We start from the raw sequence: 24857 nt of genomic DNA on the forward strand, positions 1-24857 counted from the left end.
GGCAATTTTGGAATGACTGAGCATTACAAGTTTGATCTAGGATAATAATCATGTAGATTCTGGTTCTTCTTACTACAAGAGCTTTCTTCTTCTCAAACTTCTAGGTACAGTCCTGAATTTTTCCTTTCAGGTAAAGACGGACTCCCTAAAATATCTCTGGACAGCCCTCAAGTGCAGGTGAGGACTTCCTCTCCCACTCCTGCACCAATCCAGTCTCTAGTTGATCCAGTTGCCCATGAAGTCTAGTGCAGGGTTGGCCCAGAGTGTCCTATCCCAAGTGGCAGAGAAGCCCTTTGTGCTAAAAAGCTTAAAGATCTGCTAGAGCATGTCTTGGATGACAGAGATGACCTGAACTTTCTGGAAAAGGGCTGCTATCCATGTGCTATTTGGGGGTTTTGAAGTCAGTCCCATCCTTCAAACTGGGAAAATGATTGTGCCCATTTGACACAGAGCTGTGAATGTCTCTGCTTTATCAAGACAGGGCCCTGGGACAGATCACAGTTATGGAGGCAGATAAGGCTGGAGAAGACAATGACCCATGTCATCAGGGAACACATTGGAAAGCCACTGGTAAGTTCTAAGAAGAAACTCCTCTGGTGGAGATGGGAGGCTATGAGCTTTGACCCAGCTTCTCTGAGGACCTTCTGCCTGTGTACCTGTTAACTATTGAGCATGAGATTTCATTCTCTGAATTTTCCCCATATCTTTCTACTTCACCATTTTGGCTTTCCTTTCTGTTCAAGGGCCCTAGCAGCAACTCCTGTATGCTTTTGTTTGTATTAAAATAATTAATCAAATTAAAGGTTCCATTCAATGGGGATCTTATTGTTGTAACAGAAACTGACTGACCCAATGATAGAGCTGTTTGGACCTTTCTTCTTAATGTTCAGAACAACTTTTAAGTCTTCTTTCTACCCTCCTAGATTTCGTTCTTGAAAGTGTTGATATACTATATTAGGATGAAAGATACATTCTTTATATGCATGGATCTCTTCTATATCCTCTAATATCAGGTACCTGATAGTCATGTAAAATAAACTGGTTTTTTGGACAAGCTTTTGCCTATGGTAATTTAATTCTGACATAAGCTAGTATTGATCCATAAGTGGATACAGGTCAATACAAGAATAGAAATTGTTGGTCTTTCCTTATTGGAAGGCATTCATACCACTGTCCAGTGGAGTACCATTACTTCCATCTTCAGCTGATCATGAAACCATCTGAATGTACTAGGTATGTGTATATATGCACAGTAGTACAGGATGCTAAAGGGTCAATTGTATGGTGGAGGGTACAATTGGGTTGGATGATGCCTTCCGGTTTCTAATTCCCTTGTGGCAGGTTACAGTCCACCATTATCATCTACCTCTCCTGAGCATCCTCTTACCTGCTGTATTTCCACATGTGTAGTGTTCCCTTCCCTGCTCAAGGACTAGACAGATGTGTCTAGTTTAGTGTTATTTGAAAAGTCACATTTCACAATTCTAAACCTTTCTGAATCTCTTCTTCGAAGCAATGTACATATGAGCACAGCATCACCAGAACCCTTTAGGTCATTGTCTGCATAGTGCATGACTAGAGGGTTGTGGGAATGGTGAGTGGGGATGTTGTGAATGTGAACCTACCTTATTTAAACTCCCAGGCTTTTTCCTTTCAACTCAAGCATTCCCTAAACAGTGAGAGCGTGTGTAGGAGTGATGCTGAATGGTCAGCAGCGACTTCTTTTATTCCTATGTACCGTAAGTCTGCTAGCCTCCCCTCTTGATAAGAGGACAGGTCCTCCGTTGCTGTCAATCCATTCACCTTTATTAGATGGTTTGTCACATTTGGGTTTATTGATTCTACATAACAAAAAGTCCCTGAACATTCCTAACTGGCAGTCATGATACCAAGCTCAGGCTATACCAGATGTAAGCTGTAGCTAAGTATCCAGTCTTGCCTTCCAGCAAAGTGAAGTGTGACCAATACCACCATCCAGGAGTTCCAGGAGCCAGACTGTATTTTTGTGCTTCCTGGCATCCCCACTGTCCTAGCTCAGTGTGCCCTAGGTCTCACCGAACAATGACCAAGCAACCCAATTTTGTCTTTGCTATTTTTATGTAATTTTGAAATTATTCCCTTTCCTTTTGTGTTGTCTTTCATTTTATGAAACTAATAATCCTGTAGCTTTCCACTTTGAGGTTTGTGTCCAAAAAAAGGAAGAGAGACTGTAAAGGGAAAGATGAGGTAATATATTTCTCCCATAATGGTCAAGCCATCAGAACATTCCTTTCTGTTTTATCATTCCTAGAAAGTGAAAGGAAGCAGTTATGAAAAAGTAATGCACAAAGGCAACTGGAAAGTGAAGAGAAAGTGATATCTTCTCTCTCAAATGACACAATGTGACCCAAGGAAGGGCATCTGCCGAGTGACTGGTTTCAAACTATCTAACTGCTGAGAAAGTACCTTAGCCTGCACACAAGTCCAGAAGTGGGGCAGCTGTCTCTTTAAGGAAGGCTGCTGCCTAAAGCGCTCATTTCTGCTTTGCAAGATCAGGTTATCTATGTATCTATCTATCCATCCATCCATCCATCCATCTATCCATCTATCTATCAGTTTACGCTGTTCACAATCCACAGAGACTCTGGGGATTTAGCCACACCACCCCACATTCAAAAGACAAAATGGACAGTCCTTTTGTTAAAGTGTATGTGGTTGGCTCTCCCCCATTCTCATAGATGTCCGTCGTTTGAACGTGGCTCTCCCCGCTACCCGTGCTCACATTCAGATGAAAGTAGAAGTAAAAATGTTTACTGGTGAGCTAATCATTAAAGGGAGGGAAGCAGATCACCTTGGGGAACATATACCCAGCTGCTGTAGCTGGGCGGGTTCATTTTCCAGATTGTGTGAATGGCTAAGCGGTGTCAGGGGCTTGCTTTGTCCAGATGTTGTTGGAAGCACAAGACCCATCGAAGTGTACTTATCATTTCCACATAACAGTAGAGAACACTGAGGTGACCAGGTCACAGAACCAGTGAGGGCTGGGCAGTGGCACCATCCTCCACAGTTCACACAGAGTCCTCTGTGGTGGACAGTGGACTTCACTTGTGCCTGCGACATTATTCTCTAGTGTCAATTTTCATAGTTACTGAAAAGCACTCTTCATTCCAGAGATACCTCATTACCCTTAAGTAGGATTCAGCCACCTTTTAGCTTGTCAAGTTCTAGGCTTGCCTTTCAAATGATGTGCTTTATTGAGTTAAGCTGGCTCGTGAAACTCCCTGTTCCTACCTGAGATATTTTCAGACATTCTCCAGGCAGCTAATCAATCCATTTTCTATTATTCTTACTATCTTTGTTTTTAGATGATTATTTTCTGACACAGCTCCCAATTTGTGCTATCTTTAAAGTATATACACCATTTAATTATTTTAAGGCAGGGGGGAAGTATAAAAAGAGAAATATTAAGAACAATCATAGTCTTCCCTACAATATATTATTTTACATTTCCTGCTGATCTGGAAAATTTATGGGCATGAGTGTTTCCCTTTCTCTACTTCACCTAGGCCTTCCTCCCCAGGTACTACCCAGGATTTGTGAGAACATGTTACAGTGTGGCACTCTTCTTTGAAGGCCCCATCCAGACACTCAGGTCCATAAATGTACACTTTTTTTTTTGGTACCAGAGATTGAACGCAGGGGTACTCGACTGCTAAGCCACATCTCCAACCCCATTTTTGTATCTTGTTAGAGACAGGGTCTCACTGAGTTGCTTAGTGCCTCGCCATTGCTGAGGCTGGCTTTGAACTCACCATTCTCTTGTCTCAGCCTCTCCATCCTCTAGGATTACTGGTGTGAGCTACCATGCCCAGCTTATAAATGTGCACTTTTAATTGACATCACACACTCACACACACACACACACACACACACACATAAAAAAGAAGAAGGAGGAGGAGGAGGAGGAGGAGGAGGAGGAGAAAAGAAAAGGGCACAAAACGAAAAACCCAGAAAATGAAAGTTGTGACATTTAGTCTTTTAAGCCACTCATCACCAAAAGTTCTCAGAACCTGCTGAGATGCCCTCTTTCACAAAGTCCACCAGCATCACCAGCCTCCAATGTCCATCCGGTCTGTGCTACAGGCTCTTTGCACCAGCCCTGCCTGCTCTCTGGGCTGTGACCTGCCTCAGAGCCATGGCAACCAGCAAACTTTCCAACTTTTGAATCAAATAAGAGAGTTTCAATGCTGCCCTGTCTGAAGGCCAGGGCTGACTCTGGATTTTCTCAGGTGCTTGCAGATGGGACGGGTTGGGGACTAGTGACAGCAGTCATACATGAAATGCTGCTTCGCTCTCTTTAGCACCAGCCTCTCTTGCAGCTTGGGATGAGACCCTCTGAAAGAATTCCTTGTTTGTCTAGGATGAGATAAATACTACTGTTCATTTTTAAGTTGTATGGAAATAAAAGGAATTTTTAAAACCAATTTTCCAGCTTAATCATAGTCTTTAAATAAAAACCTAACTCAAAGTCTGATTCTACAAAATAGACCCAAACAGAGTACACCTAAATGAAGAAAAAAATGGGCATAACCCAGCATTGACCATGGCAGATTCTATATTTCAAAGAGAAGTGGTAGGTGATCACTTCTAGATAGATCAGAGCTAAAATGAATTAATATGTGGGAAAAGGCCATGGGCATGGGCATAATCATCCACTTAGTGTTTATAACCACTGAAGATGCTGCAATGTTTGTTGAACACAAAAGAAAGTCAAGGGAAATCAATTCAGTTTGTGTCTGTGGCCTTGGAGAATTTGGGTGAAGGTGGAGGAAGGAAAGATGAATAAGCCTTCTACAATTGGCCTTGTCCTGATGCCTTGTTTACTCCTGTATTCTAAGCATGTCAACACAAACTGAAGAAAACATACCTATCATTAAAATAATTATATGAATAATTTACAGTAGAATGCACTCTTATGTTCTAAAACGGTTTCATATTCATTTTTTTATTCTCATAACTCACCTATGATTGTCATAGACAATCAGTAGCAACATTTTTTTTATCATAACTACTCTTACTCCACAAATACTGTTTGAGCTCCTACTCTATCTGTATATTAGGTCTAATGCAGTGTGCTGGGGCACAAAGTTGAATAAGCTTTTACTCTTGCTTCAGGTTGCATATAATCTTCAAAAAGCTGGCCTACAGGCTGAGGGTGTGCCTCAGAGGTAGAGTGCTTGCCTAGCATGTGTGAGGCCCTGGGTTCGATTCTCAGCACCCATATAAATAAATAAAATAAAGCCCATTGACAACTAAAAAAAAAAAAAAACATTTTAAAAAAGTTGGCCTAAGGAGAAGAAAGCTTTAGCAAGTGTTATATTTCCGAAAAACTAAGAAAATGAGGACACATTAGCTCTGCTAAAACTCATCCTCATTGACACACTATCAGATGAGGATATTAACCAGTAAATGGCAAATTTTTCCAGTCAAACTCTCTCTGATTAAAAAGAAAATACCAGGCAGCAAAATTTCATTCACCAGACTTTGTGAGGGAACCCAATGAATCCAAAGATAGAGATTGGTAATTGCTTATTTGGATAACTGAAGATGATTACACTATAAGATTTAAGGATACAATTCATCCAAATTGGAAAGAAAGGAATAAAACTATTTATATTTACACATGACATTATTTAAATATAACATACACACACACACATAAAAACACATGCTATAAAAACTAATGAATGAATTCAGCAAATTTCTAAGACACAAGATCAACAAATGAACTGAGTTCTTACTAGCAATGAATAATCCAAAAATAAAATTGAGAAAAATGTTGCATTTACAATAACATCAAAAATGATAAAATACTTGGTACAAGGTTTAGCCAAAGAGGTGCAAGATTTATATATGAAAACTACAAAATATTGCTGAAAGATACTAAAAAGACTTAATAAGTAGAAAGATATACCATGCTTGGTGATTGGAAGACTTTATATTGTTTAGATGCCAATATTCCCCAAAGTAATCTACAGATTTCATGAAATCTCAATTCAAATACCATTTTCCAGTATTGTGGAATGTAAAATTCACATGAAATTGCAAGGGTCTCTGGGTAGTGAAACAATATTGAAAAATAAAAGTGAAGTTGGGGGTTCACTCTTTCTGTTTCGAGAACATACTGCAAATCACAGTAGTCAAAACAGTGTGGTACTTGCATAAAGGTAAATAGATAACTCACCTATGACAATCAGTAGCAATGTTTTTAATCATAGAATTTAGAGACTGTAAATAGACCCATATATCCATGATCATTTGATTTTAAACATGGATACCACAACCACTCAATAGGGAAGGAATGGTATCTCAACAACTTGTGCTAGAACAACTGGATATTTGCATGCAAAACAATGAAACTGAACTGCAACCTCACATCTCAAAAAAAATATTCAGAGTGGATCAAAGACCTAAATGTAAGAACTAAATCTATAAAAAGTCTTAGAAGAAAACCTAGGAATAAGTCTTTCAATCTTGATTTGTTATAGATCCTTATGTATGACACCAAAAGCATGAGCAATGAAAGAAGAAACAAACTGGGCTTAGTCAAAATTAAACACTTTTGTGTTCAAAGGTCATTATCACAAACGTGAAAAATCAACCTATAGGAGGAAGAAAATATTTGGAAGTCATATATCTCGTAAGGGTCTAGTATCAAAAACACAAAAAAAATCTGTTAAGACTCAACAGCAAAAAGAAAAATCAATTTAAAAAACAGCTAAACAGACTTGAGTAGGCATTTCTCCCAAAAAAGATGTACAAATGGACCATAAAGTTGAAAATGTAATGAATTTCATTAGTCACTGGAGAAATGCAAACTAAACCCAGATAAGGTATCACTTCAGGCCCACTAAGAGGACTAGAGTCCAATAAATGGAAATAAGTGTTGATGGAAAGAAATTGGAAGCCTCATCCATTGCTGGAGTTCTGTTGTGCTAATGACTGGGGATAAGAAGTTCAGGCTCAAAAAGTCCAATCTCCTCCAGAACACAGGAAACCACAAAACAATTACAGAACAGAATAATGCTTCCTAATGGAAGTACTGCTGCATTTGCAAAGAGCCACAGGCTCAGAAACAAGGAATAAAATGAAAAGATGTCTGCAAATAGCCAGCATTTTAGAACTGAGGGAAGGATGCAAACGACATGGAAATAAATGGACGGTGTAAGAAGGGACATAGGTTTGCAGGCCTTTGGAAGCAAGAGCTAAATCAAAGAGTTGGCAAAACTGGGCATTGTATAAAAATAAGAAATCAATAAAATAGAAGGGCTAGGAATGAGATCAATTTTTTTGTTTCTACAGGAGGACTAAAAATGTGAGATGGTAATGAGCAGTAGACCTTGAATGTTTCTATTAGAAATCAAGGTCTGGGATTCTGTCTCTAAGTGTCTTAACAAAGAAAGGGAAATAGATTTGGCCTTAGCTAATTTTCTCATCAGTAAGATTAAAATGACTACAGTACTATCCTATAAAACTGGGGATTAATTGCTTTAACTTATATAATGTGCTCAGAATGGTATCTACCTCTTAATAAGTAAGTGCTCCTTACTTGTTAGCTCTTCTGTTTGAATCCAGTTAGAAGATTATTATGTAATGGTTTTTTTTTTTTTTATTTTATTGTTGGTTGTTCAAAACATTACGGTCTTGAAGCAGGAAAAGTAAGGCAATTCCAATAGAACTGACCAGGAAACTTTTCATGCCAGCTCAATTACTCACGAGGGAGAGGTAGAAATACCATTCGCTGAACCACTGCACAAAGTATATTGCAGCAAGGATCCTGAGTGATAAACAGCGCCATTGCCCCTGGGCACACAACAACTGACCACAAAGGGCTTATCTTGCTTCACCAGTTTCCAGTTTTCCTGTGTTTAGAGAGTTAAGTTTTCATCAGAATAACATAGATATTTTTCAGGCAGCCAAAAATTCCCCTGCTCTGGGAAGACGGGGCGTGCTCATCTCAGTCAAATTGCCAGGCCAGCGCGGGATCCTGGCCCATCTTCAAAGGCAACCTAACAACTGCATCCGGTTTCCTTCTCTTGGTTGCATCATCCTCACTGCTATTTTCTGCACTGCTCAGTTCGTCATACCATACCGTCCCCGGTGATGAAATAAAACTAGAAAGTTTCAACTATGATGAGAGTTTTGCTTCGGGCTGTTTCACTTTAAAGAGCCAGAAACTGCTTTCTGAAGCAGGAAGCTCATACAGAAAATGAGCAATAAGAATACATGCACGATAGGATAGGGAATGGGGTTAATTCCTATTAAGCTATTTTTATTCAGGATACTTCAGAGAGATAGAATCAATTAGATAGATAGATAGATAGATAGATAGATAGATAGACAGACAGACAGTCAGACAAAGAGGGGATCTATTAAAGGAATTGGCTCACATGGTTATGGTGGCTAAGGAAACACATCACAGGTTATCTGCAACTGGAGATCCTGGGATGCCAGTAGCCTGACTTTGCCCAATTCTGGCAGCCTCAGCACCAGGGAAACTGATGATGCTATTCTGTCTGAGGCCAAAGGCCTGAGGATCCAGGGAGTCTTCTAGTGTAAATAATGGAGTCCGTAGAGCCAAGAAACATAGAGTTCTGATGTCCAAAGGCCAGAGAAGATGAGTGTGCTGATTCTAGGAGAGAGATTGGGAGAGGGAGAGAAATAGACAAAATTTCCCTTTCTTTGCCTTCTGCTCTGTTTGGGCCTCCAGCTGTTTAGATGGCACCTGACCGCATTGTTCTTCCCATTCAGTTCACTGACTCATGTGCTGATTTCCTCTAGTCACACTTTCACAGATAGACCCAGAAATAATGCTTTACCAGTTGTCTAAGTATTACTTCATCCAGTCAAGGTGACAGCTAAATTTAACCATCACAGCCCCTAAGAGGGATTATGAGAATTAAATATGGCACAATGAACTGCCTGGAATCTCAAAGGAAAAGTAAATCCATGCTCAGGGCAAACAACATCTGTATCTGAGAAGGCTTCTCAGGAGTTTCTAGAAGCAGAGCCCCGAGAGCACATATTGGAGATGCTAGGTGGGCAGCCCTTGTCTGCTCCAGAGTCACTGACCCACTTATAAGAGCTTCCAATAAGGCAGAGGGTACAGATTGGAGGGCATTCTGGTAATCTTTGTATATAGAAAGGGAGAAGAAAAAGAAGTCTTTTCCTCAGCAGTTGTGAGGTGTGAGGCTAACATCCCTGTAATAAAAGACAGATCAATAAGAGTAAACAAGACAAATTTATTTAGCCAACGTTTACAAGACATGGAAGGCTTCAGAAATAAAGAAGAGAAGACCCAGGGAAACTGCCTTTCATGCTTAGGACAGATAAAGAGGGCACAGCCCTGTGGCTGGATGATAGTTCAAAAGGGGGTCTGATGCAATGGTAACAAACTGGGGGATTCTGCAAGGCCTGTTTGCTCAGATTCTTTTTGGAGTCTCTGAGTTTCACACCTTTTCTGTAGGCATAGGGCAGGATGCCCATTGCATGTCTTATGACCCACTTTTAAGGGAAGAATTTCAGAGAATATGTTTATGGCCATAGCACACAAAAAAGAGAATGACTTTCTTCTGTGGTTTTATCAATTTCCAAGGGATCATTTTTGGGGGTAGCTTATTCTGAACCCCAACAATAGCTAGAGTTGGGCACAGTCCCCAGCACAGTGGCCTATTGACATCTGGATCTGGTGGTGAGTAGGACTGAAACTGAAGAAGCAGTCTGGCTAAAGGCCTGTGACAAGGCGTGCAGGATGTGGGAAAGGACAAAGGAACAGAAAGTGTCTGAACCCCATGGCGCACAGATCTAGGCTGTGCACTCCTGCTCCTCACACAGCTCAGATGGAGAATTCTCTGCCCTGCCAGCTGCTCCTGGGGTTGCCAAGAACCCACAGCCTGGTCAGGAGCAGCTTGGTCACCCAGTGAGTGAGGCAGCAGGTGGGAGACAGGAAGACAGGCTCTTCTCCCTTTCCCTGAACATAAGCTTTTCGTGTGGTTCCCAAGTTTCACAGAAACTCTATGGCTGAGCCAGCTTCTCCAGTGAGATGAAGAGTTTTGGTGAGGTTCTCACTCTCTGTGTTCAGGTGGATGATGTTGTCTTCAACCAGGCTCTTCCTACATTTTGCATCCTCCTTCCTCCCATCCCCAATTGCTTTTCATAGACTGGGCTCTAAGTGGAATCTGAAGCTGCCCCGTGGTCACTATTTCTGGTCAGAAAAATGGCACATTGGTCTTTCTTTGATTTGAATAGGACAACCAATAAAGAAAAAAGAAATTTAAAAAAACAGATTAATATTATAAGCCATAAATATTCATATCAAATTAACCATGCAAATAGGCACTTGAAAACATTATCAACATCGGTCCTTCTCAAATGCTTTTGTTTCAGGACACAGTGAGGCATCTTGAAAATTATGAAGACCCCAGAGAGATTGTGCTTCTCTGTTTATATGTATTGGCATCTGCAATATGAGAACTTAAAAATTAGAAAGTTTTAAACATTTATTCTTTAAAGATAATGCATAATCTATATACATGAAATGAAGTTATTCCCATTCAAAATTAGAAAATATAATAAAGTTAATTTTATTCATAATCACAACAACATAATGTATAAAATACATTGAAATAAAATACACTGGAATAAACATCAGAAAGGATGAACAAGATGCATAATTAAGCTACACTGAAACTTCATTGAAGATATTTTTAGAGCAGCACAATAAAATTGCAAGATACACCATTTATTTTTCATTATGAAGTAGAACCAAAGTTACTGTATATCTTCATGTTTAAATATTCAATAAGTAAAAATATTCAAGAAGTAAAAATATTTTATAGAGTACGTAATAAATATTCATTAATATGTTAATGAAGAATAGGTATTTATTTAATATATGCATTATATTTCTCAAGTGGAAGAAACCAGAGCCTTGCCCTGCCTTGCAGCCTGCTCTGCAGAGTCTGATTTCTCTCTTTAATGAGGCTTCCCACCCACCATATACTAAAATGTCCATCACTCACTTAAGAAAATAACATATGGACGATGTGTACAAACTTGCTTAAGCCTCATTGGTGAACAGGGTGAAAAAAATCAATCTCAACTTAAGGAGAAATGCTACATATGTATTTTATATTATATAAATACTTTGTGTTGGTGTTTGGCCATCTTAATTAAGTTAAAATTCACTTAAACCTGTTCTGCATGTAAGGAGCTTGGCAATTTCTACCCTGTCTTGTCAACCAGCAAAATACTGAACAGAGTGAAAGATAAACATTTTTTGAGGTGTGAGTGAGTGAGTGGTGAGGACATGGGGCTTACTGTTGCCCCCAAGATTGGAAAGACAGGAATACTGAAAGTCCCAACTTGCTGGAGCAAAGACTCACTTGGGGAAACCGCAGCAGGAGCTGGTACTCAAGCAGGAAAATGTGACCAATAATTGATACATCACTGATGGCTTAGTGTGAACAATAATAAATGAAAACTTCAGAGGATCCAGTCTTAGGAGTGCCCCCACGTTGCTTATTATTCTGATTTATTTGGTTCTCATAGTAAATATCACAGAAAAGTCCCCTACTGCTTCCAGCTGGGGAAGGGGGAAATAAACCACTTGGTCCTACTCCATTCTTCTGAACAGATCTGCCCTCAGGAGAAACTAATTAGCCAGAGCCCAACCTGCTGAATTTTTTAAGTGCCTACTGACAGGTGGAAGAGAAATACCAAACTTGAGCCATTTCCAACCTTCCACGTGGAAGAAAAGAAATACCAACTCCAGCCATTCTTGTTTTCCATGTGAGAGAAGGAAAATGCTCATCTCCAGTCCACTCTAACAATCTTGCTCCACCTAAAAGAAGCAAGGGGGCATGTACTGATAAAAAAAATAAAAAAAAATACTTGTAACACTCACAGTCCTGAGCATAGGCTCAGTAAAAACTGAGGCCTACTCATAGGACTAGGATTATACCTTACCAATTCATTTTAAAGGCCTAAATGCAATAGAAAATTATAAGGCAGGGCTGGGGATATGGCTCAAGCGGTAGTGCCGCCTGGCATGCGTGCAGCCCGGGTTCGATCCTTAGCACCACATACAAACAAAGATATTGTGTCTGTCGAAAACTAAAAACTAAATATTAAAATTCTCTCTCCCTAAAAAGAAAGAAAGAAAGAAAATTACAAGGCATGTTAGAGTCTGTAACAAGTCAGGATGGCGCCTGGCATTTTGCAGACGGAGTGGTTTGTAAAGTAACGCCAGCGAGCCGTTAAGTGTGGAGATTCCTTATTGGTTGACTGCTATATCTAGTTTATGTTAATTAAGATAAGCTGTGTGGAATGTATATATACCCCTCCGGTCCTACAATAAACGGCTCTCACTCCTGCTGTATCAATGTACACAAGTTGTTCGTCACCCCCCGGTTATTTTACTGCAGCCGGACTGTGGCAAAGGCACACTAAAGATAAAAAACAAAAGAATTACATTTTGAGAAAACAGAGAAAGTATCAGACAGGGCAGCAATGTTGGCATTATCCGACAGGAATTTTAAACAACACTGATTAATATGCTGAGGGCTTTAATGGGTAAACAATCTAAAATAACAGGTGGGTCATATACCAGAGAGATGGAAAACCTAAGGAACCAAAAAGGAATGATAGAGATCAAAAACAGTGTAAGGAAAATGAAGAATGCCTTTCATGAGCTTATTGTAGAGCGGACACGCTGAGGAAAGACTCTCTGGGCCTGTCAATAGAAATTTCTAAAGCTGAAAAGCAAAGGGAACAAGGACTGGATATTATGGTTTGGGAATGAATGTCTCCCCAAAGCTTCTGTGGTATTGCAGGAATATTCGAAGGTAAAGGGATTGGATTACAAGAGCGTGACCTGATCAGTCCATTCTAGTTTGAATGGACTAACTGGGTAGTAACTATAGGCAGGTGGGGGATGGCTGGAGGAGATGGGTCAAAGTGGTGTACCTCAAAAGGGTTCATCTTCCCTGAATCTCCTCCCCCTTCCTCTCTCTTTCCCTGCCACACTATCCTGAAAGGCTTCCTTCCACCAGGACATTTCACCATGATATTCTGCCTCACCTCTGTTGGCCCACCTTGGTCTAAATCTCTGAGACTATGAGCAAAAATCAACTTTTCCTTCTCCATGTTGTTTTTGTTGAATATTTTGGCCACAGTCATAAAAGCTGACTCACACACACACTGCAGGGACAAGATAAAAACTCAAGGACGGAGGGACAACTACAAAAGGTACAACATACATGTACTGAGAATTCCAGGAGAAAAAAAAAGAAACATGATAAGTAGTTGAAATAATAATATGGATAGTTTCCTCAAATTAATGTCAGACATCTAATCACAGAGGTAGGGTGTCCAGAGAACAATAAGCAGGATTAAAGCCAGAAAAATCCTACCCCTTGCCATATTATTTTCAAACTGCAGAAAATCAAAAATGAAAAAAAAAATTCTGAAAGAAGCCAGAGGAAAATCAACACCTTACCTATGGAGGAACAAAGATAAGTACATCCAGCTGTCTTCTCCCCAGAAGCTGTGCAAGCAACAACAGAGTGGAGTGAAAGGTCAAGTACTGGAAGAAAATTTCTCCAACTTAGAATTTTGTACTTGTGAAATCATCCTTCAAAATCGAAGGGAAAATAGTGACCTTCTCAGACAAACATTGAAAGAATGTGATACCAGTAGACCTGCTTGGCAAAAGAAAAATTTAAAAATTCTGGACTGGGAATGTGGCTCAAGTGGTAGTGCGCTCGCCTGGCATGTGCGGGGCACTGGGTTCGATCCTCAGCACCACATACAAATAAAATAAAGATGTTGTGTCCACCAAAAACTGAAAAATAAATATTAAAATATTCTCTCTCTCTCTCTCTCTCTCTCTCTCTCTCTCTCTCTCTCTCTCTCTTTAAAAAAAGTATTCTGGGGGCTGGCATTGTGGCTCAGTGTAGAGCTCTTGCCTACCATGTGTGACGCACTGGGTTCAATCCTCAGCACCACATAAAAAATAAATAAATAAAATAAAAGTATTGTATCCATCTACAACTTAAAAAAAATTCTTTAAAGCAAAGGAAAGTGTTATATATATATATATATATATATATATATATATATATATATATACATACATATACATATATGATTGTCAGAAACTCAGATCTGTATTTTTGAAAAAGGAAGAGCATTAAAGAACAAATAAATGAAGGTAAAATACTTTTTTTATTATTAATTGATCTAGCATATTACATTTTGGTCAAAATAATAATAGCAACATGTGTTTATTCAAATATGTATATTCATGTATACATTGTACAGAATGTTTAGATTATGATAACTTTGTGATATAATTCAAACCTTTGTGATATAATTTAAAGGTATGATGCATCAAGATTGCTTGAGCAATTTTTAAATTTTTTTCTTTTTGTTGTTTTTTCATTTGAATTTTAGGATATTTTTCCTAGTTCTGTGAAAAATGCCATTGGTATTTTGATAGGAATTGCATGGAATTTGTAGATGGCTTTGGATAGTTTGAATATTTTAACATTATTAATTCTTTCAATCCACCAACATAAGATCTCTTCCCCTTGGGCTGGGAATGTGGCTCAAGCAGTAGCGCACTCGCCTGGCATGCGTGCGGCCGGGCTTCAAAGATGTTGTGTCCGCGGAAAACTAAAAAATAAATATTAAAAAAAATTCTCTCTCTCTCTCTCTCTCTCTCTCTCTCTCTCTCTCACTCTCTTTTAAAAAAAAAAGATCTCTTCCCCTTAATTTATCTCTTCTTCGCTTTCGTATTTTATAGTTTTCAATGTACATATCTTTCACCTCCTTGGTTAAATTTATTCATTTGATAGTTCACCATTAGCATATAGAAATGCTACTGAATTTTCTGTGTTGATTTTATAGCCTGCAACTTCACTGTGTTTGTTTACTTGTTCTAACAGGTTTTGGGTGAAATTTTTAGCATCCTTCTATCTATAAGATTATGTCAGGGACTATGGTTGTGGCTCAGCAGTAGCACGCATGCCTAGTGCATGTGAGGTTAGGTTGAAGCATTGTCCTTCTGTACCTAGTATTACAAGTTAAAGGGACTCCATTGCTTGAAATTTTAAATTATATTGCCAATTTTCACTGGGTTCGATCCTCAGACCACATATGAATAAATAAAAAATAAAGGTATTGTATCCACCTACAACCAAAAAAATATTTTAAAAAAAGATTATGTCATAATTTATCATATCTCTTATTATATATAAGGTATGTTGACACCAAATTCACATCTTCATACATGTATTTTGTATAGTGATGATAAATTATGATATAATGGTGTATTAAGAATTGCAATGCAAAAATAAATAAATGAATAAATAAATAAATAAATAAAGATTATGTCATCTACAAAGACAATTTTGCTTCTTCCTTTCTTATTTGGATATCTTTTTATTTTTCTTGTCAAATTGCTCTGGTTAGGAATTCCAGTACAATATTGAATAGAAATGGCCAAAGTGTGCTTCCTTGTCTCGTTCCTGATCTACAGGAAAAAATTTCAGATTTTCACCATGAAGTATGATAGCCATAGCCTTGTCCTACATGTCCTTTGTTAGGCTGAAGCATTGTCCTTCTGTACTTAGTTTGTTGATGGGTTTTTGTTGTTGTTGTTGTTGTTTGTAGATGTTTTGTTATTATTATTATTGTTTACAATGCCATGGATAAAACCCAGTTGTCATGTATTCTCTTTTATTTCCAGTTCTATTTGAGTCTTCTCTCTAGCCAAAGTTTTGTCCATCTTGTTTATCTTTTCCAAAGGGAGTACTTTTTTGGTGGTGTTGATTTTTTCTTTTGTTTTTGTAGTTTCTATTTAACTTATTTCTGCTGTGATTTTCATTGTCTCTTTCCCTCTCCTAACTCTGAGGTCTTAGTTTGTCCTCTGTCACCAGTTCCTTGAGGTTAAAAGTTTGGTCATTTGAAGTCTCTTCTTTCTTATTTATGCATTTATTCCAATTAACATCCCTCTTAGAACTGGTTTTGCTACATTCCATGTTTGGGTATTTTCCATTTCCATTTTTGTTTGCTTCCAGGTGTTTTCTTAGTTTCTCTTTTTATTTCTTTTTGGACTCACTAGTTGTTCAGGAGTGTGTTATTTAATTTCCCCATATTTGTAAAGTTTCCTGTTTTCTCCCTGTTACTGATTACTAGTTTTATACCACTGTTGTTAGAAACGATACTTGATATGATTTTAATCTTCTTAAATTTGTTAAGACTTGGTGTGTGGCCTAACATCTATTCTAGAGGATTGATGTTCTATGTTCACTTGAGGAGAATGTGTATTCAACTTTTAGATGGATTGTTCTGTAAATGTATGTTAAGTCCATTTAGTTCTAAGTGTATGTAGCTCAAGTCCAGTTTTGCCTTATTTTCTGTCTGAATAATTTACCCATTGTCAAAAGTGGTATTGAAGTTGCTACTAATATTGCATTACAGCCTATTTCTTTCTTCAGATTTATTAATATTTCCTTTGTATATTTTGGTGCTCTGATATTGGATGCATATATATTTACAATTCTTAAATACTCCTAATAAATTTACCCTTTTAACAGTGTAAAGGCCTTCCTTGTCTCCTGTTACAGTTTTTGATCAAAGTTAATTTGTTTCTGATATAATAAGTACAGCTAACTATGTTTCTTTTGATTACTATTTGTATGGAATATCTTTTTTATATCCCTTTGCTTTTAGTCTGTATGTGTTCTTCAAGCTGAAATGAGTCTCTTGCAGACAGCATACTGTTGGGGCACTTTTTTTTTTAAATCTATTCAGTCACTCTCTATTTTTTTAATTGGAAAATTTAGTTCATTTACATTTATAGTAGTTATTGGTAAATAAGGACTTATTGTTGCCATTTAATTCATTGCTTTCTGATAGTTTTGTAGTTCTTTCATTCATTTTTTTCTAAATTATTACTTTTAGTGATTTGATGATTTTTCATAGGGGTATGTTTTCAATCCTTGTGCTTTATTTTTTGTATGTGTAATATAAATTTTTACTTTATAATAATCATGAAGCTTACATAAAATATCTTAAAGCTGCAACAGTCTGTTTTAAGATAGCTTAATTTTATTGCATATAAAAGCTTTCCATGTTTAGTCTTCCTAACAGATTTTATGTTTTTAACATAATATTTTTATATTGTGTTCATTAACAAATTGTTGTAGCTGTAGTATTTTAATACTTTCCAATTTTGTCCTTTATGCCAGAGTTATAACTGATTTATGCATCACCATTACATATTAGGGTACCCTGAATTTTAGTGTATTTGACCTTTTAAGTGAGTTGTATCATTTCCAGCTGTACTGTGTTTAAACCAAAGGAGCTATTCACTTGGACTTTGAACCTTCAGAACTGTCAACTAAATAAACTTCTTTTCTTTAAAAATTAGCCTGCCTCAGTAATTTTATTTACAGTAACAAAAAAATGGACTATTGCACCATCTCAAATGCTTATTATGAGAATTATTCAGAGAACAGCACACAGTAAGTGCTGAGAAAGTGGTAACTAATACTACTGCTACTATTGCCACTTCTGTGGATTTTATCTTTTTAGATTAGGGAACTCTGATGGTCATTTCAGCAGAGAGGATCAGAGGACCCTGGATGTTGCATGAGGAGGAGGCCCAATGTTGAACCAGGAGAGGTAAACTACATGAGCTCACAAGTCATCCTGAGGGGACAGGCCCTAATGACTAGACTCCTTGGACTGTTCCTCCTCTGAGTAGTAAGAACTGACTTCTGAAACACCTTGCATTGGTCTTTATGTTATGAGCCATGAATGATTCCAGGCTAATCCACAAATGCTTTTCAAAAAGAAGAAACCTCCAGGAATTACTCAATCACTGACATGAGCAGACATTCACAGATGCAAGATGATTTTGCTTTTTTTAAAAAAAAAAATCATTGTTTTAGAAATTATTTTTTCCTAAAGTCATGAAATAGCTGAGGTTCTGCCAAGAACTGACATGCAAAGGCTAAAATGTGAGAATGAAACCCACAGAAGAGGCAGAATAGTCTGGAAACCTGAGGCTTGATTGTTCCTCTTTAGTGTAGATTGTTCTATTACAAAAGAATATATGCTCGGCAGTGAAAACCATACAAAGAAAAAAGGGGAAAATCACCTTTCAGTTTCACCAATTAACCAAATGACTCTTAAAATGTTGGTATACTTTTTTTTTTTATTAATTTTCTCTCTGTACATTTTTATATAGATGTGTTCTATCTACCATTTTATGTCCTTTTCAATATAATCAGTTGGTTTTTATTGATGTATGATAATTGTCCATATTTATGTTGTTCAGTGTGGTATATGTTTATAATGTATAAAGATTTAAACAGGTTCATTAGCATTTTCATCTGTATTAGTCAGTTTTTTATTACCATAACAAATACCTGAGATAATTAACTTATAAAAGGAAAAGTATTTTGGCTCACAGTTTTGGTTTGATTCCAGTTCATGATTACTTGGCCCTGTTGCTTTTGGGCTTTTGGTGAGGCCAGCACATCTTGGTAAGTTATGGTGAAAGTTCAGGGAGCAAAAGGGAGTGAGCAGGTGACCCGGATCCCAGAATGCCCTTCAAGGACACCTCCAATGGCCCAAAAGCCTCCCACTAGACCACATCTCCTAAAGGTTCCACCTTCTCCCATTAGTACCTCCCTGGGGATCAAGCTTTCAACATATGGTCTTTAGGGGACCTTAACAATCCAATTAGCATGATCTTCTTAAACATTATCATTTCTTTGTGTTCAGAACCTTCAAACTTTTCTCTTCTGGTTTTTTATAAATACATAATAAGTTGTTGTGAGCTAGAGTCACCCTAGTGTGCTGTAGACACTGGAACTTATTCCTCCATTATAATTGTATTTTCTAATGACACCAGTAATGTGTGTTCAGTAATATTTCATTTGGTCTGTACTATGGTATTGCTTAACCAGTTCTCTCCTGTATTTTTTAGTATGATAATGCTGCAGTGGGCATTTACAGATGTTGTGTATGTGTAAACACACACACACACATACATACACATACACACACACATTCAGCAAGGGCAACCATAGGTAAATTCCATGGTATTACAAGTTAAAGGGACTCCATGGCTTAAAATTTTAGATTATATGGCCAATTTTCACATGGTCTCTCCTATGGACTAGTTTGGGCTTCCTTACAGTATACTAGCCTTGGGGCAATCAGACCACTCATATGATTGCTAATGATTGTAAGAGCAAGGTTTCCAAACAACAAAATATAAGCTACATCATCATTTCAGACCCAGCCTCAACAATTATGAAGATTTTCACAGAAATCTGCCCAGATTTAAGAGAGACATAGCCCCTCCCTCTCAATAGATAGTTAGAATCACATTGTAGAGTATCATGCAGAATGAGAGACACTGTCCTAGCTGTTTTTGAAAAACCCAAACATTCCTACTTGCTTTAATTGAGAGTATGTTAGGATATCCATTTACCTATGTCCTTTGCAAATCTGATTAAATACAGTTACTTCTTTACTAGTTTGACATTTTTAAATCTGTAACATTGAATATATTTTCATACGTTTATTGGACTTTTAGATCTCTTTTCATGGAATCTGGCCATTTGTAAATTTTTCTATGAGATTGTTACTAAGTTTAAAAGGTTTGGGGAAGTAAACTAATGCTTTCAAAGTGCACTATAAATATGTTTTCGTCTTAATCTTCCTCTTTGACTTTATTGGCTTTTTTTGAGCATACTGAAATTTATACTTTTTATATGGCCATATTTATCAATATTTTCTATTATAATTTCAGGGTTCTTGTTAAGAAAGTTTATTCTTACTTCAATATTATCTTCAATATTTCCTAATTTCTTTCTAGATTTTGGACATATGGCCTTATAATCCACTCTATATAATGTTATATAGACCTTATTATATTGAACCATCCTTATTTCCTGAAAATATCCCCTTAGTCAGTATGTATGTGATAATTTTTGAACTGTATGATTCCACCTGCTAATATTTTTTTCCACATGGACTTTCTATAGTGTCAGATTTCCCCCCATGTTCTCATTTCTTGTGACTGTTTTCCAATTCAGCAAAACTTAGGGTTTTTTTTTTAATTTTATGTCTGATTATTACCTACAGATATTATTTCATCTCTGAGGCTTTTCTCTGGTTTTTGTTGTTTTATATCATGTCTTAGTAGCTTTAAACTGTGGTGACACTGCTGTAATTGTGTTGTATGCATGTATTCCTGAGATAGCCTCATTACTTGTAGAGGTATTATTTTACTCATTCTCTTTTTTCTAATAATAATAATAATATTAGATCCCATCTCAGCACTTTTCTGTTGTTCAATTTTATAGAAACTTATTTTTCCTGAACATTTAGAAGTGGTCAGGGTGGTTTTTCCAACTTCACAGAGCTCCCTCTTCTGTTGCTTTTATGAAATGTTCAAAATCAAGGCAGCTTGCTTTCTGAGTTCTCACCCCAAAATGGTCTGGACTTCTCTTTCCTTGCCTTTGTTCCTTCTATCTATTTAAATTTGATTTCATCTATAGCTGTTTTTCCTGAGTATAAGGCCCTATCATAACAGGAGCTGTGGCTGGTTAATTTGAAACTTTCTCTTAACCTGCACTATTCCAAGGTCTCTCAGAACTCCCCCAGGCCCTCTCACATGAACCTACTATTGCAATGGGTGAAACCCCCAATCCAGGTGCTGTTCTATGATTGGCTTTTCAGTTAATTCCTCTTGGCTATTTGGGGTTTCTTTGGTTCTCAGGTCCTTTGCTCTCTTTTGTTTCCTCTCAAGTCCCTTTCTCCCCCTTTGCTTGAGAAATTACTGAAACTTTATTAAATATTAGAAATTCTCACAGTTTGTCTATCTTTTCCCCTAATATACATTATATAAAGTAATCAGGAGTTTAAATAAAGAGTTTGAGAATCTACTTTAAAAATGAAATAAGAAAAAAAATGACATAGGAAAACAGAAAGGGAGAACTGAAAGTGGGAAATTCCTCTGAAACAGAGAGGACCATCCCATATAAATAGCCCATACCCATGGAGCCAGGACATTCACTCTACAGATCTTTGGAGCTTTTGCTTCCTCGCACAGGTAGTAGGAAACACTGTTCTGGTTGTCATCATGAACAACAGGTGCATCTTGCAAATCGTTCTCCTGTTGTGCTTCCCCACAACAACTCTTTCCCTAAGTTACCACCTGCTTGGACTCCAACAGAGCAGCAGCAGTTTGGAATGTCAGAAGCTCCTGCAGCAGTTGAATGGAAGGCCTGAAGACTGCCTCAGTGACAGGATGGACTTCAAGATCCCCAAGGAGATCAAATATCCACAGCAGTTCCAGAAGGAGCACGCTGCCTTTGTCATCTATGAGATGCTCCAGGACATCTTTGTTATTTTCACAAGAAACTTCTCTAACACTGGCTGGAATGAGACCATTGTCAAGGACCTCCTTGTTGAACTCCACCAGCAGATGGACCTCCTGGAAACAACCCTGGAAAAGAAACTGGGAGAGGAAAACAAAAGCTGGGGAAACTCCAGGACCATTCTGCACCTGAAAAGCTATTATTGGAGGATCCTGAGGTACCTGAAGGCCAAACAGTACAGCAGCTGTGCCTGGACGGTGATCCGAATGGAACTCTTCCAGAACTTCTCCTTCATTAACAGACTTATGGATCACTTTCAAAACTGAAGATTTCATAGATTGTTGCCTGGACTGGACAATGATTTCAAGCATGCTTCAACCAGTAGAAGCTCATGACTGACAGAATGCAATGCATTTGAAAGGACAATACAAGACTTTTTAAAATTTTATTAATTTATAAATTAAGTTATTTTTTCTTTATTTAAATTTTTACCTTGAAAAATAAATTATTTATGATGCAAAAATCCATATGGCCATTTCAATTTCAACTTGATTTTTACAACCACCTGTTTTAACAATTTCAGAATACCTCTTACATGCTCTTCATAAAATGTGCCTGCAAAGTAGTGTAGTTTCTGACTCTTGCCTTTGAGGGATTTAAAATTCATGGAAGCCACAAAATACAAAAGGTAAGAGATGATAATGGGATCTGAACCTTCTAGGGCAATATATGTGGGGTGAATGCTCTGGGATTGGAGGGGAATAGGTCAGCAAGTGACTTGGGACTAGAAGCTGGGATGCCCATGGCTTTTGCTCTGTGCTTCAGGATCTCTGGTTGTAAAGTTAGAATTTAGCTCTCAGGTGAACCAAAGGAATATGCTAGCTCTTGTAGTCACCCTAAACCCTTCCTTGTCTGAGGGATGCTCTGCCCCTGACCGGAGTTTAAAATATCTGTGTGCCCCCAAGATTGAGGGGACCTCCCTGACACTTATTAAGTACCTTTATTTTGCTTTTCATAGTACAGTCAAGATTTATGGACATCTAAGGATGTCAGTTTCCAGGGAAAGGGAACAGAGGAAAAAAGACCTTGTTTATACTCTAGTCATCTGGCTAGTTTTGTTTCCATGTTTTTCAAAAACCAAGTCTGTTCTTGGCCTCCCAGCTTGGTGATACAGAATTCTGGGAATATCCTATCTGGTTTTCCTGATGCTCTGCATCTCTGAAGCCACACACTCCCCAAAGCAAAAATCCAAGATAGGTGCAAAAGATTAAATCCAATTTTTAAGCCAGGCTAAAAGCTAGGAAGCATGGGTGAAAGAAAACTCAGATGAGTTAGAGAACACCAATTTTCCCCATGCTTGCACTGGAATAATCAAATTTTCCAAGCAGCTCGTGGGTACCTGACCAGCATATGCCAACTGGCTGGTTTTTGGTCTTTGTACTGATCTCTTGGGAACCTGAGCTATTTTGGCTATTACTGTCATTTGGAGCTGCCATTTACTGAGAGATTCTAATGAAACAGGCACTGTGCTGAGCACCACCTATGTACATATTTCAATTTGATCCTCTTTCATGCACCCTTAATGTAAGCAGTATGCCTACAGAGTGGTTACCTATTTTACATTTTTTCCACTTTACAAGTCAGGAAACTAAGTCACAAAGAAGTGTAGTAACCACCCAAATTTCACATAGCTAGTAAGTGGAGGTTTATAAAAGTAGTACAAAGGAGAGAATCTGAAAAGGTCTTATTGAATCTATGCATTTTCTCAAAGAGCAGCATGGAAATCTGAGTTTCTTTAAAGAACTAAGTCTTCAGGAGATGAAATTTGTCAGAACTATTATGCTGGTACTGAACTCAGGGCTCCCCCTTCTGACTCAAGGCAGTAACACATGGGCTGTACAACCAAGAAGTGCCAACTTGGTGGGCCTGCAGCTGTCAACCCAAACTAGTCAGGTTCCTTGTAAAAAAATCAACATTCCCCCTTCTTTCAACTCCCCACATCGACTCTTCTGAAAGCTCTTCTGCAGCAGTGTTCTCTTGTGCCTTGGTTCAAATACAAGAGCATCATGTAGAAATACAGAGTCTATGCTGTGTTTAGAGCATCCAGGGGGAAGCTGAGGAAGTCTCAGCAGTGGGCCTTGAGAGCCCATTGCCTTCTCTGGCCCTGCAGCTACCCTGACCCAGAAACTGGATAGTTTATGTAAGGCCTGCTCTTCCTTTGGTCATTGACCAAAAACACAGGAGAGGCTTCTGCAGAATTTAAATACTGTGTTGCTATTGAATATCCAGATCACCCACACAAATAACCGAAAGTATGTCTATCACTAGTAAAGAATAAATGACACTTTAAATTAATTTCAATAAGAATGAGGGAGCCTAGCCCAAGGGTGACATTTGCATATGCTAAACATATGGATGAAAGCTAGAGTAAAAGAATAAGATCACTTTTAATCACCGGAATGGCTCACAAGAATAACACTTTTGTGAAGAAAACCATCCAAGGAAAGTCTTGAGACTGAAGGTGAGATGTCAAGATTGTGAGGATGACAACACAAAAGACAGCACAACATCTACAGCCTGTGACTGGGCTGAATACACATGTTGGAAACTTAAGCCCTTCCTGCAGCAGTGTTGGGAGGAGGGGCCTTTAAGAGGAGTTTGGGACACCACTGGAGATCCCTCCTGAATAGATCTCTACCTTTCTTGAAGGAATGAGTTAACTATCATGGAAGCGCAGCCCCATTTTCTCCCATTTACAGGTTTTCTCTTCCCTTCTGCTTTCCTCCATGAGTTAAAGCACCATCACGCCCTCACCAGAAGCAGAGAAGATGTGGCTTCCTGATCTGGGACTTCTCAACCTCCAGAACTATGAGCCAACACAAACCTCTTTGTATTAATTGTTGCATTTTGTTTTAGCACCAGAAAATAGGTTGAGAGAGCATAATTTTGTGTCTTTGCTTGTTTTGAGGAGAAAGAGACAGAGAGAAATTCCCTGGATGGTCTGGAGCTCTGATACTCCTAGACGACTTCCTCGTGGAGATTAACAAGGACTTTAGGGGCTGTCTCATGCACAATTTGAAATTGTGTGCACTGATGTGATGAAACTCTCTCTTCCATCTTCTTCAAACCTTCAGTAAAGACGGCTGTCCATATAAAGTCCTTATGTGTTTCTGTGCATGTTTCACAGAAAGTATCCAGGTCCGTTTTTCAAAGAGTATGTGGAAACAAGCACAGGGTGAGCAGACCTTTATAATGAGCCAAATTTGCAGAGACAGAAGGCAGGACATTGACAACAGAGACAGCTTTCCCTTTTACATCTCATACCTCAGGACTCCAAGGAAATCATATAGAGGATGCCACGCTTCTTGGGACATAGATTAGGAGGAGCCACCTTATCCAGCTCTTAGGTGA

At 38.2% G+C, this 24857-nt stretch overlaps 1 protein-coding gene across 1 annotated transcript; it reads left to right on the forward strand.

Moving 5' to 3' along the window:
- Positions 1-21208: 21208 nt before the first annotated feature.
- Positions 21209-21772, forward strand: IFNB1 (interferon beta 1; the record flags this gene model as incomplete). Its single annotated transcript, XM_081264930.1, has 1 exon — positions 21209-21772. The coding sequence occupies one exon, from the start codon at positions 21209-21211 to the stop codon at positions 21770-21772; it is 564 nt and encodes a 187-aa protein (XP_081121056.1).
- Positions 21773-24857: the final 3085 nt, after the last annotated feature.

Source organism: Spermophilus citellus (assembly GCF_964194105.1).
Source record: "Spermophilus citellus genome assembly, chromosome: 2".
In the NCBI taxonomy this organism is placed as follows: Eukaryota; Metazoa; Chordata; class Mammalia; order Rodentia; family Sciuridae; genus Spermophilus; species Spermophilus citellus.